We start from the raw sequence: 15,366 nt of genomic DNA, 5'->3' as shown, positions 1-15,366 counted from the left end.
TATACTCAAGTTGAACTTTTTGCAGGCATTTTGTATGTGCTTTTACTATCTGTGCCCAGCTAATAAGCCTTCTCAGAGCCCAAAGCACTAGGAAGTACAACGGGCAGTGCTAGTCCAACAGGTATGCTGAATATTATGCTCCTAATCCACAAGCGACTTGCAGGATCTGAGAGATGATTGGGTATAGAAATGGTTTGTCTGTCCAGTATTACTGATCTGTAACCATAACAGGTAAACTGCCTGTGGAAACTAGGGAAATGACTTTATGTACAGCAGTGTTTCTAAACATTAACTAATGAAAATCCATGCCCCATCGAAGTTATGAAGTTGGCATGAGATTGTTTTAAAATCCTGTGCTTTTTGGCTTTTGACATTTTGGACTGCATTAGCTTCCTAAGCTCAAAATTTTCTCTGAAACCTTGGGGACTGGTAGAATGTGTACCAGATAGTGAGTAGAGATTGTTATTTCATCTAGTGGAACATTAATAGAAATATTAAATGCAGGAGTTGATAACATTAAAAAAATCTGTCTAATTTACGCGATGACTGAAAATTACACTAAGCAAAGTCCTCTGATGTGTCAAAAATCACTGTAAGTAGAGTAATGGCTGTTTCATCCTTTATCTTACTTGGACAGCAAAAATGTCTGTCGTAACTGCCCAGGGTTCTAGATCAAGAATGAGCATATCCATAAAATCTGACACTAAGACTATTACAAAGTTTTTTCTTGTAAAATAAGAAAATAGTAAGAATTGTGGGTTTTTTTAAATTACGATATGAATTCTATCTAAAGTGGTGTTCCCGTTTACTACTGAGGCATTAGAGCATACTGCTCTATAGTAAATCAGAAATGCTAAATGATAATATGCAATTTTACAAGTTTTTTTTATTATCACTGCCTACAACAAATGAAATGCTAGTAGTAAAGAATAGAGATAGGAGTTGATACGCCTTTTATAATCATCAAAGTTTATTTACGTAGTACTGTTCTGTCCAGCTACATGAGGTAAAGTAATAATTAGGAAGAAAGACACCCTAGAATAAGTAATTTTAAAGAAACTTAGAAAACAATAGCTGAATCATTAAAAGGATGATTTTATTTGCAGGTGTAAGTCAGTGTTACACAACTATTTTACCAGAGCTGAAGCCTGTGCTCCGAAGGACTCACAGCAGTAGAAAATGCCTTGCAAAAGAGGAAGGAGCTGTAAGTTGTCAGCAGTTGTTTGTGAGACGGTGCAAATACCAGGAGACCAACAGAAACCCTCCAGTTTTAGTTTAGCAGTAGGGAGTATGCGAGTTGAGTATAATGCAGGGTAAGGGAAGGTGAGGGTCTCTAACACCTTTTCTTAATAACAGCATGCCTTTAACTGGTTAAGCAGCATGTTTTGAAGAAGCTGTTTTGAATCATTTTACTCTGTGACTGGTCTCATAGGCCCCCAAAGAAAGGGTTTGTGTAGCTGCTAAACACAGGCAGGCCCATAGAATTCCCGTGATTGGAGTCAGAGATGTGCTATCCAGGGCTATAGATGTGCTATTTCCTGTCTAAAGGACAAGCAAATCACACGGAAGGGGAAACAGTTAATCCCATGACCTAACAATTTACTCAGGCAACTATGAGGGATTCAGGAGACAACTCAGATTGCAGCTATGATGATAGATATAATAGGAAAAGGGAGAGACTCAGTCTGAAATAAGAGCAAACATGTAATTCCACACAGGGAAGGGAGGAATGCAGGCAATGCTGCTTGTGAAAAGTGACCACAGGTAGTAGCAGAGATGTCACAGATGCAATTCGTTCTTGAATGGAACAAAGGAAGAGGTTAATGAAATCTTTATTTTTGAATGTTTCAGTATTAATAATTTAGATTGTCATGATGGAAAGCCAGACAAAGAAAAAACTTGAAGGGGTTGACTGATTATTCTTCAGTACAGTTTCTTGACTGTGAAGGAGCTCATTTAAAGTCCACTCCTGGCCTGTTCAGCTTAGATTCATGATTTCTCATTAGACTTCCCAGAACTTGAGTTGCTGGTTTTTTTGTTTTTTTGCTTTTGTTTTTTTTCCTCTCTCCTGATTTACTTCCGTCCTGAATCTGAAGAGCTGTTGTCATAAGAATTACTGAAGCTAAAAACAGTGCTTTATACCATGTGAAAGCTTTGCAGCCCTGAGTCATATGGAGAGTAAAAAGCAGTCCATCTAAAAGATAAACAGTTTTTAAACTACTAAAACCTACGTTTGACCTTAGAAGTGGGAGAGGAAGGATGTTTATCATGATAATGGGATTTAAAACCTAATTCATTCTAGTCTTGTTTATACACAGTATTTCATAAACCAGTGCAAGGATGAGTAGGAAAACTTGTGAATTACCAGCAGAGTTGAGATGTTGAGCACAGGCGGCTGTGGTGGGCAATGTTACTTATTTGCCTGTACAAACATTTCCTTTCTCACTGGGGAAAAAAAAAAAAAAAAAAAAAAAAGCTTTAATATATGTAGAGAGTTGGTGTTTCTGAGACCTGTGGTGCTTTCCATTGGCTTTGTTGGCCAGGATAACACACATACAATTATATCTACTCTTTGTTATATTAATTGTGAGGCGCTGTCTTCCTTCTTATTCCTTCAGACTTATTTGTGCAACCTTCATGTTGTCTCTGTGGCCAGTCAAGTGAAACTTGAGAAGAATTTACAATAGAGATATCTTACACCATTCATTCCTTGAAGTTCTCCACCTGTTTGAGAACTGTGTGCTCATGTCCTGTGTTCCAACCCTATGTCAGAACAAGTCTCTTTATCATATCCCGTCCATGCATTCCTCAGAGTGATACCAATCTTCTCCTGCCACTTTGTATGCTTGCTTTCTTCTGCTCAGAGCATGCCATTCCTGAGGTGTTCTGCAAAGCCACAACCTTCTATGCCTTTAAAACTTCCTTGAAGATCCACTTATTTGATGTTTGCAAGAAACTAGCTAAGTAATCTGCTTATCTATTTCATTTATCTCGTGAGTGACTCACACCTTCCATGGTGCCTGCAAAAAACTTGTTGATTAAATATACTTCCTCTTACTCTGTTTTTATCTAATAAAACATTGCTGCATTATGCTCTGCATTGGCCTTCTCAGAGATTTAGTGAATTCTAGGATAACTGGGTCATGATCATCTTTTGAATGTCATTCTGTTTTTATTACCCATTTGTTACTTCTCATTTAGAAACAATTCTTAGTCTTCAACTGTCTGCAGATGCTCTTCTCTGCTCTTCACTTGTCTCTCCATGATTTTAGTAAAGCACCAAGTATGTGCAGGGGCCACCAACGTGAAGCTGGTTACAGGATCAATGTATTAGTTTAGGAATTACTCCCAGTAACATGTATGCTTTTTATCTCTAGCAGGTGTCTCTTACCACAGTGTTCAAGAGTGTCTAAAACACTAATAATAAGCAGTTAATAACATCCAGTTACTGTCAACTATTGTCATCCTACACTGGTTGCAATTTTTATGTTATTTAATTTTCAATGTTTTATAACTCCATAAAAGGTTTCTGCCAGATAAACATGTGAAGGTTCATCTCTACTTGCTAATGCTGTTGCTTGCAATTGCAGATTGTGTTATCCACACTTAAAACAGAGAATTTTACAGGTACTTTAATTGATTTAAATGTTAATGTAATGGGAAATAATTAAAGGAATTATTTTCTTAATGAGAGAAGGTAGCTAACTGAATCTTTTTAGAAATGTATGTTGTAGTGCCATGGAGTAAAATATAGAGGCATCATTTTTATTCCTGTGCTACATAAAGGCAGTATTTATTTGTGGCTTACTACACTTGTCATGCCTTTCTAATGTCCAGAAAAATGGTCTGCCTTTTTGTGCAAATAGGCGCACATCTATACTTAATGTCTTCTTCAGAGGGGCATTTCCATTTGTACAAAGTTAAGCACGTGCTATGTTCCACAGGATCTGTGGGCTAAAGTTCATGACGTGTATCTGTTGTTCATTTGTTACTCGTATTTCCTGAGGAAATGTGTATGGTCTTGGCTCTGTCAAGATTCTAATGTGATACCATGCTTATGGCATGATCCTAGAGCAAGCAAATGTTCACTAGACATAATTAATATTGCTACATATATATTAATTGCTATTGCTATTAATTGTGTCTACAATGGCAGCATTCTTCTAATTATTAAAGGCTTTAAGTTGTTCACTAAAACCCACAATTTGAATCTAGTATTCCCAAAGAGTCTTGATTTGGAGAGGGAGGCTAGACCTGTATTAACGATGCTAATTCCAAAGAATAGTTAGTTTCCCGAACAAATGGGGAATGATTACCTTGGGGGTTCCTGAATATTATAATAAGCAATAGTAATTTGCTAGTGAAAAACATGGGAACTATAGTTGAATTGCTGACTAGCTCTCCTAGTTGCAATCTGTTAGTTAAAATGTAAATAATGGGCAAAGGAGACAGTACAAATCGCCAACAGTGTTTTAAGTTTCTCCACTGAACTTCAGGATGTTTAGGCCATGGAGGGCTTTGAAATGCGTGCCTAGAACATGCTTTCAATATAGCTTTCTTTTTTTCTTGTAGTTCAGCTTTTGATACCAAAACGAGACAGAAGGTGGCAGTAAAAAAGCTTTCAAGACCTTTTCAGTCTCTAATTCACGCAAGGAGGACATATCGAGAGCTTAGATTACTTAAGCACATGAAGCATGAAAACGTAAGTGAAAAGTTAGTTCTTTTCCTTCTGATTTTTATGATGAAAGCTTGTGAAATAGACTTAATTTTCAATTAAGTACAATCCTTTTAGATAAGTATATACAACTCTCTTCTGACTGCCCAAGATACCTGGACCCAGCTACCTTTAGAGAAGTCGTTGGAAAGGCTGCCTTTTTACTGAAAAATGATCTGATTGGATCTTGAAGATCCAGCTAATGAAGTCCAAAGCAAGTGGTCCTACTCTTCTCTAACTAAACTACAGTGTTCTGCTCTCTACTATTGGATGTTATTGATACATCAGTCCAGGAAAAATACCTCAAACCTGCTTTTGCTGAATTTGGATTCTGTTGAGAAATTAAGGGCAAATACTCTCAAATAAATTCATGACAATATGAAATACTTTTCTTACAATTCACCTGTTAATCTAGACGAAAGATAGGAAAACTGCAGGCTCCAAATAACTCTGTACTTGCCTAAGTACACAACTAGTGTCACAACTAGTTGATTTCAATGGAATTATCCATCTGCTTAAAAGTAACTTACTGAGCTGAGGCCAGAGTATAATATAGTGGATTGAAAAATATCCTGGAGAAAGGATACTAAAAAAGTTAAGAGCAGAACAAGAAAACCTGTGAAATTGCACATAATCTTAAGTATAACAGCTGTACAAACAATGTACCAACTTTTCCTGTAGTGAAAAATTACATTTCCTGTCTTGATTTATGATTGTCTGAAGCCATGTTTTACTTTTTGTAATTAATATATATTTTTTAATTGGTCATGAAGATACTCAGTCTATCCTTGGGCAAACTACCTGTTTTACTGGTTTTACTAAGTTTCCAGAATATGATCATATGTCATATGTTTGTAAGTTTCATGCCAAAAATTCTAAGCACTGTTAATACTAGTTATACATGTGTTAAGTATTTCTGAAAATAAAATGGCAATTCACTTGTCTTTCAGGTTATTGGATTACTAGATGTTTTCACTCCTGCAACATCAATAGAAAATTTTAATGAAGTGTAAGTAACATTTGAAAATCGTTTTGACTACTTCATAAGTAAATAGGGATAGTACCGCTCTAATTTTAAAAAGAAGCACATTCTTTTCTAATACATTTAAAGCTAAGATTGGCTTTGTGCAAAGAACCCCAATATGCCTTTATGCAGCTTTTCCACAAACAGGAAAGCAGAAGGGTGGATCTCATTTTAGTACCTTTTTTAATGATCAGTAAAAAGACTATAGGTACCTGGTGAATGGTTTGATGTTGCATAAATGCCAATAAATTTAAAGCTTCTTAAATTCAACTATGTGTCAGCAGTAGATTATTTTTTTCACAGCTAGATTAGATAGTTCAGAAATGCAGGAAAGTATTCTATTAGTTTATTTAGACAAGGTGAATTTAAACTAGGTTCCTGATTGTTCTGGGGCTAGTTTTCTGTTCATGTTACTCACACATACCATTTATTTTGAGCTGTTTTTGTCATCTGGTATAAGCAGTTAGGTTAACAGTTTAGCAGATGTAATACTAACTAATATTTTTTTGGCTCCATGGAAATTAGTGGCCAAAATCACTTTGACTCAGTGGAGCGAAATTAAACAATGAGAATTGGGACTGGTAGGTGCATGCTTTTGTACTACCAAATTCCTTTGGAAGAGAATTGATGTTTCTGCAAAACAGGTCAAAAAATAAAACTTCCAGTTGGGGTGAAGGGAGTTAAAGTACTCTTATTTCAATTGATCCCATGTTAATCTACATCACCAGATATTCCAGGACCTTACAATATCTGTCATTTAGGTATCTCAGGCTTCCACTTTTATATAGGTTGAGGCTACCTATTTATCTCAAAACATGGTACGTTCTCCCCTCACTGCTGTAGTACGTTATTGAGAAAACATAGATAAAAGTTGTTAATGTGTAAGCAGGATTTTTCTTTTTCATAATATCAGCTCATAGCTGATTTCAATATTGAAGACATTAAATTTCAATATTAAAATCATAGCTGACTGGAAGGAAATAAACCATATGTTACTAGTAAACAGAATAGGAATCCACACAAAACTGAGTAGTTACTCTTAGGAGGTTTTTTTTGGAATTTACCTTCTACCAATCTTAAACAAAGTGTGTTTCTTCGTTTTGTTCTGTGGGGTATGTATTTTATTTTCACAGATATCTTGTGACAAATTTAATGGGTGCTGACCTGAACAATATTGTGAAGTGCCAGAAGTTAACGGATGATCATATACAGTTTCTCATATATCAGTTGCTTCGAGGTCTTAAGGTACTGGCTGAATGTAAGGATTTTAGACTCAGCAACCAAAATGTAGTAATGATTGGTTCATTGCAGTGACAGTACTTAAAGGCTTTTGTTTGTGCGTTAAGAGTACACAGATATTTGTGTTTTCTTTTATCAGCAGTAATCATTTCAGAAATGATCAGATTCTTTTTTTAACCAGAGATAAACACTTGCAGACTTGGGGTTTTACATGCACAATGCACGTGAACAATCTCCGTGACGATTAACTTTAGATCATTTTCTATTCAAGCTATTATTGAAGGAGAAGCGCTGCTTATGTGATATCTCAAGTGAACGTGTCCTATAGCACACAGTATGTGTTTTATAAATTTCACATACTTCAGAAAATTTTTCAGTACCTGCTCATGAACAGGGTAAATGTCTGAAATGTGGTATGGCAAGTAATTCATGTTCCTGCTTTGGAAGATGCTAGTCAGTCTGAAAAACTACAATGCTGATTTTTGCAAAGCATCAGATGAGTAGAGAGAGAACCAAGTTAGTTGTGTTTTTTTAGAACACTTGTGGAAGTTTATCCTAGCAATGTACAATATTACACACTATCACATAGAATTTACACTGCTTCTAAAGTCATTGTTCCCTTTAATCATATCCATTAATATCTATGCAACAGATAATACAGGCAATGATATTCTAGCAAAATTTTCTTCCTAAAGATTTAATGTATGTATATCATTTTGCTGAAATTAAACATACGAGTGTCTATAATCACGAGGTGATGTAGAAAATGCTTCCCAGTACTTGGTGATAAGCATTTTTTTCAGACCAATGCTGATATTTTTTTCCTAGGCGTAAGCAAAAGGAAAACAGAGTTAGGGATCAGCTGCTTTAGTTGTTCACGTTTCAGTGTGCAGTGTCTTAGTCATAGAAGATATATGTACGTTTGAAAGAAAGCTGTGGTAAATTATGGCTGTGAAATAGACTTACTGCATGGTTTTGAGCAAGTCATCTGGTGCATGAGAAAATAGTTCTTATTTGTGCATGTGATTCTGTCAATTTTAAGTGCAGATTTTAGTGAAAGGATTGCAGAACTGAACCCTTAATTGCTTTGTCTCATTTACTCAAATTAACAGCTTACATAGAAAGATAGATTTTAGAATTAATTATGTGGTTTGCAGTCCTGAATTTATTGTGTCTCATTAGTTGGAGAGCATTTGATCATAGGTAACTCCTGTTTTTTCATCTGTGCTGCAATCGTTATAAGCTTGTGCTTACATACCTGAGTAAGCTTTGGACTCACTGGTGTAGGTGTTCAGCAGTATTCAACACAGACTTCAGGTCCTGCAGAAAAAGCTGTCATAGCACATGAATCATTAACCTGAAATCCAGTAGTTTCAGTAGTTTCTGAACTAGCTGGTACAAGGTTTCTTAGGGTTACAGCTATTGTGAAAAACATTTAAGGGTATCTTGACCTTTTGATAAACAGTGCATAGTTATGGAATGAGAAGAATGTCATTGTTTTTTGTTTAACAAGTTTTGCATACACTGCTTCTAAAAGAAAAAAAAAGTTTAAAAAAAAAGTTAAATTCACATTAACAGAAGTGAATGTTTTAGAGGTCTTACTGATCTTTGTTGTCAGTAAAACTTTCGATGAGCTATCTCCTAATCCTAACAAGTTGACTATAGGCTATCATAGAGGAAGTTTTTCTCAATTTCTATTTGAATTGTTGTGTTTTATATAAAATAGCAGAGACATTAAATGCTACTTAAGGTTCCTCTTTTGAAGTAACCTTGAAGCAACGCTGTGACCTAGATGGGTTTTCTGGCCGCTAATTTATCCAGAGGTGTGAATATTTCTCACTGCATTCTGAATGGGGAGGACACTGAAATTTTACAAGTGTTCGTAGTATGGGAAGATGACTTTTATCATCTAGAAGTCAGTACTGCCAGTACTGAGGCCACTGGCTCACTGAGAGACTAGCTGATCAAAATAGACATCCAGATATAATAATGGATATCCAGACAGGAATAAATTTCAAATTGAAATGAAACTTTTGACAAAAAGAATTACTGCAAGTGCAATTTTTTATGAGAGAATTCAGTGTTCAGGGTTACCTCTCTTGAAATATCTAGGCTTAGGTAGGGGAAAACAAGTAGGTTTTGAAGATAGTCATGTCTGTTTGCCCTGAAAATGTGGTGCGCCTCCATTCTGGATATAAAACCATCAGCTTCAAGAGCAAAAAAACAGATCAAGCGACTTATGTCTCCTTTCACTTCTAACTTCAAATTTTACATTTTTTCCCCTCTTTGTTTGACAGTATATTCACTCAGCTGGAATCATCCACCGGGTGAGTTCACTCATTGCTATAATAAAAATGAATGGAGCATGTCCCTCCATGTGTTATTAAAGTGAGTGTGTTATTAAGACACTGCTATCATGTGCTTTAAAGGTTAAAATAGTATCTGACCAACTCTGTTTGTTTATTCTGGTACAGGATCTGAAGCCCAGTAACCTAGCTGTAAATGAAGACTGTGAATTGAGGGTAGGAGTCATGCTATTATGATGATGAATGTTGTAATAGCTCTCAAGCTGGTAGTTTTCTGAGAAAGCATTAGTTTGCATTTTTATTTCTTATTCAATTAATTTCATCTATTTGTTACTGTTGCTTGCTCACCTGGCGTAGAAAAAACATTTCCATGAACATGTGTTTTCTCCCAAATATTAAGTTAATTTATTGTTGAAACAAATATCTTTGCAAAATGCTCAACTCTACTTCCTCACAGAGGGTACTTAGGCTAATAATTTGGCCCATGAGGAGTGCATCAACTGAGTATACCTTGAAATTTTTACCTGTGATATGTATCTATGTTTGCATTGTTTATATGAAGCAACCTAGTAACTTTCATTTATTTCTACAGAACACACAAACTAAATTAAATAGTGATGTGAGGAAAAGAAGATACCAATATTGTCAATTATATTACCAGTTAGAGGAAGTAAAAAAAGAAACAACCCAAGCTATAATCCACACTTCTCAAATACTACCGTAATGTCTATGTCTATATAAACGCATACCTCTCTGTATCTGTATGATACGATATTATGGAATAAGAATGAGCATCTAGGGAAGGAAGAATTATCTTCTAGCATTTGGAGTCTTTATGTTTAAAAAGTGAGAAGTTCAGCATTTCTCTATGACAGCCAGAAACATCTTCCTGTCTGTGAGTGGGATTCTGATACAAACTTTATTCTAGCAGCAAAGGATTTAAGAAAAAAATTCAAATGTTATGAGATCAGTGGAAAATCACAATACTGGTAAGAAAAGTGCAGTTAGTCTCTGCGACTAATCCTGATCCATGCTAAGGAACTGTATTTCCTGATTGTTTGTTTTAGTGACAGTTGCAGATGCTCAGCAAGTTTCATAATTATCCCTTTAATGTTTTCATGCGTGTATGTTCAGCATCTGTGAAATTTTATGGGTCATGAGGGTCTCATCATTCACTTCAAAAATGTTTCTTGTATTTTGTACTGGAAGTAAAGGAGACTTTAATCTTTTTTTTTTCCTATTATTTTGTCTGTTCACATCCTTTCTTAATTTCTCACATTGTTGTTTACTTTGCTTATATATATATAGTTTTGCATCCTGTGGTACCAAATTTTTCTTCTAATGGAACAAACTAGTGGATATTTCCACTATATAACCAGACATTATATAGAGGCAAAAAGAAAAAATGTGTGTGTGTGTGCATGCGCACATGTGTGTGTGTACACAGTTGATAGAAGGGATCAGCTATTAAAGAAAAATATTGCTGAAAGCCACCTTAGAATAAGGATATTAGTATTAGTTTCAAGCAATTATGCTTTTTGCCTCATTTTTTTTTGCTTATTTAAGAAATAATACTTTTATAGTGTATTAAAAGTAAAGGTATTAACCTTAATATTTTCCGTGAAGGTTTTTATATCTTTAAATTGGATTATAACCGAGCAATTTTGAATGATGGTCTCAAAATTGTCTTGCTCCCAATTAAGCTGATTTGCTATCAGCTTAATAAATAATACTGGATCCCATCAGGAGGTTGTGATTGATCTTAGCATCTTTTGAAATAGAAATGTGAATTAAATATTTCAGATGACTGACTTAATGAGCAGCTCTGAAGATGGTACACTTAGATGGTACACTTTTACAACAGTATCTCTCAAAGTTAAGTTTAGCTCTGTAATTGGTAGGTTATAGACTAATCAAAAAATAGAAGATGAAGAAATGAGCAGAAAAAAATAATTGAAACTTCCTATCAATGCAAACTTGGCAAAGGAGAGCATATGGAGGGTGACATTTTGCCATCAAGCGTATGACTAATATATGTATTTAAACAGAACTCTTTTGTTGTTTCACAGTGGGGGGTTCTATTGAAAACAGATGGTATGTGATTTAAATGTACCTTGTTACGTCGGATATATGTTTCTCTCCTAGTGTCATCAGAATGATGTACAGTTTGAGTAAATGTTACTTGTATGTAGCAATACTTAAATATGAGAGGGAATCAACAGAACTTCTGGGGATTTGTGATTAGCTTGTGTTGTCTTTAAATGTTATGGCTAGCAGCATTTGGAGTTGGCATTTTACACAAATGTTCCCACTTGATAATGTTTCATCTTATAGCAATGGTGCTTATTTTTAGCAAATGAATGCCAGAGGAAAATTGAGCTTGAGGAATAAAGTAGAGTTTATCTTAGATGGCAAACTTTCTCGGCATTATAGTCATGTATTCACAGCTAGATCCCTCACTTTGGGAGTGTCTCTGGTAGACCCACAGACTACACACAGCAGGGCAAGCAGATAAGGTCCTCCATAGAATTTTGCAGTTTTACTTCACTGAAAGTGAGGTACTTGGACTCCTGGATAAACTCAGAAGTAAACAATGGAGAGAGTCAGTTCCTATTAACAAAATTAACAAGGGACTTTCTTGATATAATTTTTTTTTCATTATGTAGATTTTAGACTTTGGTTTAGCTCGGCAAACTGATGATGAAATGACTGGGTATGTTGCAACAAGATGGTACAGAGCTCCAGAAATTATGTTAAACTGGATGCACTACAATCAAACAGGTAAATTTATAAAGATTTCATTTTGCTTCAGCTGGATATAGTTATAAACTTAAGCGGCAACTCTGTTCAGTGATCTCTGTCATTCCTCATACCTATTTCTGTCTGGTTTTTGGCAGTTGACATCTGGTCTGTTGGATGCATTATGGCAGAGCTTTTGAAAGGGAAGGCCCTATTTCCAGGAAATGATTGTATCCTTTACATAAAATGCAGCTATATAAAATGCAAATTGTCTAGTTCTTCCTGTTTTCTGATGACTGAAGTGTCTATAGAAATGTCTTTCAGGTAACAAACTTTCAGAAAAAGCAATTTTTGCAAGACTTTTGGTGTTATGACAATTGAGGATGAGACCAATTGGTAGGAAAAAAACAGTAACAGATGTTCCAAAACAACAATAAATTACATTTACTGTTTATTTTGTGTCTGGTATTTAAATAATAGCCTCGTTACAGCAGAATAGATTTCATCCATGTGTGTATATCTTACTGAAATGACATACATTAAAAATGAAGCAGAGAAAAGGTAGTATTTTTGGATCAGCTAATAAATATAATTTTTTTAAAGGACTCTTTCAGGCTCAAAGGTTCCTAGGATCTAAACAAATAAACTTTTAAATAGTAAGTGAATTACTAGGCATATTGTGTCCTATTATAGAAAAAAAGAGCCAGCAGTTTCTGATATTCCATAAAAGCAACAGAGTGCTCTCTTTTCTTCTGTACTCCTCTGTGGTCCGTGCTGGAGTGTCAGTGAATTCCATTGGCATTTCCTATGCTGACAGGAGTGAGGGGTGCAGAGGGGGAAAGAAACATTAGTTGCTCAGGAGAACAGAAAAATAATAAAAATGAAGAAAAATAGATAATGAAGAATGAGGAAACGGTTGAATCAGAGGAGGAAAGCTCTTAATATGGCAAACAAAGGCACATTCTACTGTACTGAATATTGACTTTTCTTACTACTCTGAACCTCACCCCTCCCTCCCCAAAAAGCTAACATTATGCTAAAACTCAGACATTGACAGGTACAAAACAACATGACATTAGAATTTCTGAAAAACTGTTAACACAGTGGACTGAGGACTTTGTATCCCCGCTGACCTGTGTGTTGTGCTCGTCCTTATTAGCCTCTACAGTAACCACAGGCATTACTCAGATGTTCATCATATGGATGATGACTAAGCTTTAGAGTGTTTGATTACATGATAACTATGTTGTATTTAGAAAAACAGTAAATCTATGCTTCCTGAAATAAGATACTTTTGCTATTCTAAAATGTTGTCTACAATTACATGATTGCATCAACTTAATTAAAGCTATAAAAATAACCTTGAGTCTCTAGGAAAAATGTAATGCAGGTCACATATGACAATGACAAATGTGCATTTTTAAAGTTTTTTACTTGAAAGTGATACAAAATAGATGTAAAATCTACCAAATGGGAATTTTCCACTTAACAGACCTGAGGTCAATAATCTAGCCTGATTTGCTATAATATGTAAGACTATTCTTCAGAAATCATTCAGACCACCGCAACATAAGTGTGCAATTAAAACTAAGTTTATGAATACGTTGAATTGGGAGCTAGGAGAGGGCAGCAATATTTTATACGCATTTTTTTCCACAGATAGGCACACCAGATAGAGATGCATATAGTGTAATAGAGAATCTGATACTCTAGGACTAGACTTCAGCAGGTATGAACTGATACAGTTCCATGAACAATGATGTGGTTGTGTTGCTTACTAGCTTAAACGTTTTAACAGTATCGTGAATTGTTTAAACCCAGAGGGATTGTCTGCTATTTATTCTTTTTAAATTTTCCTTTAATTTTCCTGAAATAATGTAGATATTGATCAGCTAAAAAGAATAATGGAAGTTGTAGGTACTCCCAGTTCTGAACTTCTGAAGAAGATATCATCAGAACATGTGAGTTCCCAGCTTCATTCAGTTAACTGATTTTTTCATTGTTCCTTTCTCTAATTAACACTGTATGTCATTGGTAGTATTACTTGGATATTCTGATATGGACATGAGCAAACACTTTAAAATCCTCTCTTTTTTGCTGTGTCTAGAATGACACTATTCAAAAAAAAATACTCCTTTTAGAGATATCCAAATTCCTTGACTATCAGCTGTATTAATTTTGATACTTGTTCTTATGTTCTCAGTTTTTTACAGGAGCTTTGCAGTTGGTCCTGATGATCTTTTATTTTTCTGTTATCTTTAAAATAAAAAAATAAAAATTCGAACAACTGTTTAGCTCAGAGCATAATATTGTTGTTATTAAATCTGTTATCGCTTTAATTTTTGCACTTTTCATCCTTGTGAGGGATGTAACCAGATATATTGGAATCAAAAACTGTTTGTTCTGCATGAGTGCTCTTATTTAGATTGCTAATTTGAAATTGATACTCATTCATCTCTCTGAATGCTTGTGTGAGCTCTGCTTTCGTGTTAATATCTGCATTGTTAGCGATGTGATTTGTAGATGCATAGCTCTCTCCATATAGCTTTTACAAAGGCAGTAATCTAGTAAATGAATAATTTCCACCTCATTTCTCTGCCAAAGCTATGATTAAAAGTATCACTTTAAGCAATAACCATGAATGTCCATGAATGGGCTGTAAGGAATGAGATATGATACTGGTTAATAAAGTCAGGTGATGGGCACAGTATACAAATTCAGATAAATAACAGCACACTGATATAAACAGCTGAAGCTGTTGCTGGTTTACGTCTTTCTTTTCTTAAACTTGCATCTCAACTGTTGTGCCCTTTTTTTATCCTGAGGCTTTCTGAGGAGCAAGGCAGAGCTGCTTTTGCTTACATCATATATCCTGACTACCTAACTTTCTAGATGAGGCCTGTAGGGTATTTTTCAGATGCTCAGTGGCCTGGTAAGATGGAATAAAGAGTAAATAACATAACAATTTAGTTACAACGCTTTTTCTTTCATCATTGTACTTAAAGTTTGGGTGCAGAATATGAGCTTAGTTAGAAAAGGTAAATGAGGTCAGTCTGGTACTGTGGATGCTAGTTTGCTAGATTTATAACAGAAATATCTACTTTTCAGCTCATACGTGTATATTGATGTGTTTTCTTTGAACTTAAAAATGAATATACTAGTAGGTTAAGTAAGGAAGAACAGTAGGAGAGCCAGATTGGCACTGTATTTTTTGAAGGTCCAAGCTTAATGAAAAATCATCATCATAGGCTAGTGCAAAGCTGTAGAGTTTGTGGCTATTGAGCATCTGAGAAGGGTTGGGGCAGGAAGAGGAACAGTCTTAGTACTGGGGATAGGACCAACAA

The 15,366-nt window shown here is 35.2% G+C and overlaps 1 protein-coding gene across 6 annotated transcripts in view; it reads left to right on the top strand.

Annotated features, from left to right (window-relative positions):
- The window catches only part of LOC134144256 (mitogen-activated protein kinase 11), a 38,105-nt gene that overhangs the window by 11,025 nt on the left and 11,714 nt on the right, over positions 1–15,366 (top strand). For 2 of the 6 annotated variants that reach the window (XM_062583044.1, XM_062583052.1), the window contains exons 2-9: positions 4,573–4,702; positions 5,665–5,723; positions 6,872–6,983; positions 9,275–9,304; positions 9,452–9,499; positions 11,950–12,064; positions 12,181–12,252; positions 13,904–13,983. In XM_062583044.1, the coding sequence (XP_062439028.1) occupies positions 4,573–4,702; positions 5,665–5,723; positions 6,872–6,983; positions 9,275–9,304; positions 9,452–9,499; positions 11,950–12,064; positions 12,181–12,252; positions 13,904–13,983 (646 nt within the window). Of the gene's footprint in view, positions 1–1,106; positions 1,205–3,590; positions 3,628–4,572; positions 4,703–5,664; positions 5,724–6,871; positions 6,984–9,274; positions 9,305–9,451; positions 9,500–11,949; positions 12,065–12,180; positions 12,253–13,903; positions 13,984–15,366 lie in introns of those variants that run through there. The other 4 variants (XM_062583062.1, XM_062583069.1, XM_062583083.1 and 1 more) reach the window with 4 other exon arrangements.

The sequence above is a fragment of the Rhea pennata genome, chromosome 1 (genome assembly GCF_028389875.1).
Source record: "Rhea pennata isolate bPtePen1 chromosome 1, bPtePen1.pri, whole genome shotgun sequence".
In the NCBI taxonomy this organism is placed as follows: Eukaryota; Metazoa; Chordata; class Aves; order Rheiformes; family Rheidae; genus Rhea; species Rhea pennata.
This window is presented reverse-complemented; position numbering and strand designations above follow the sequence as displayed.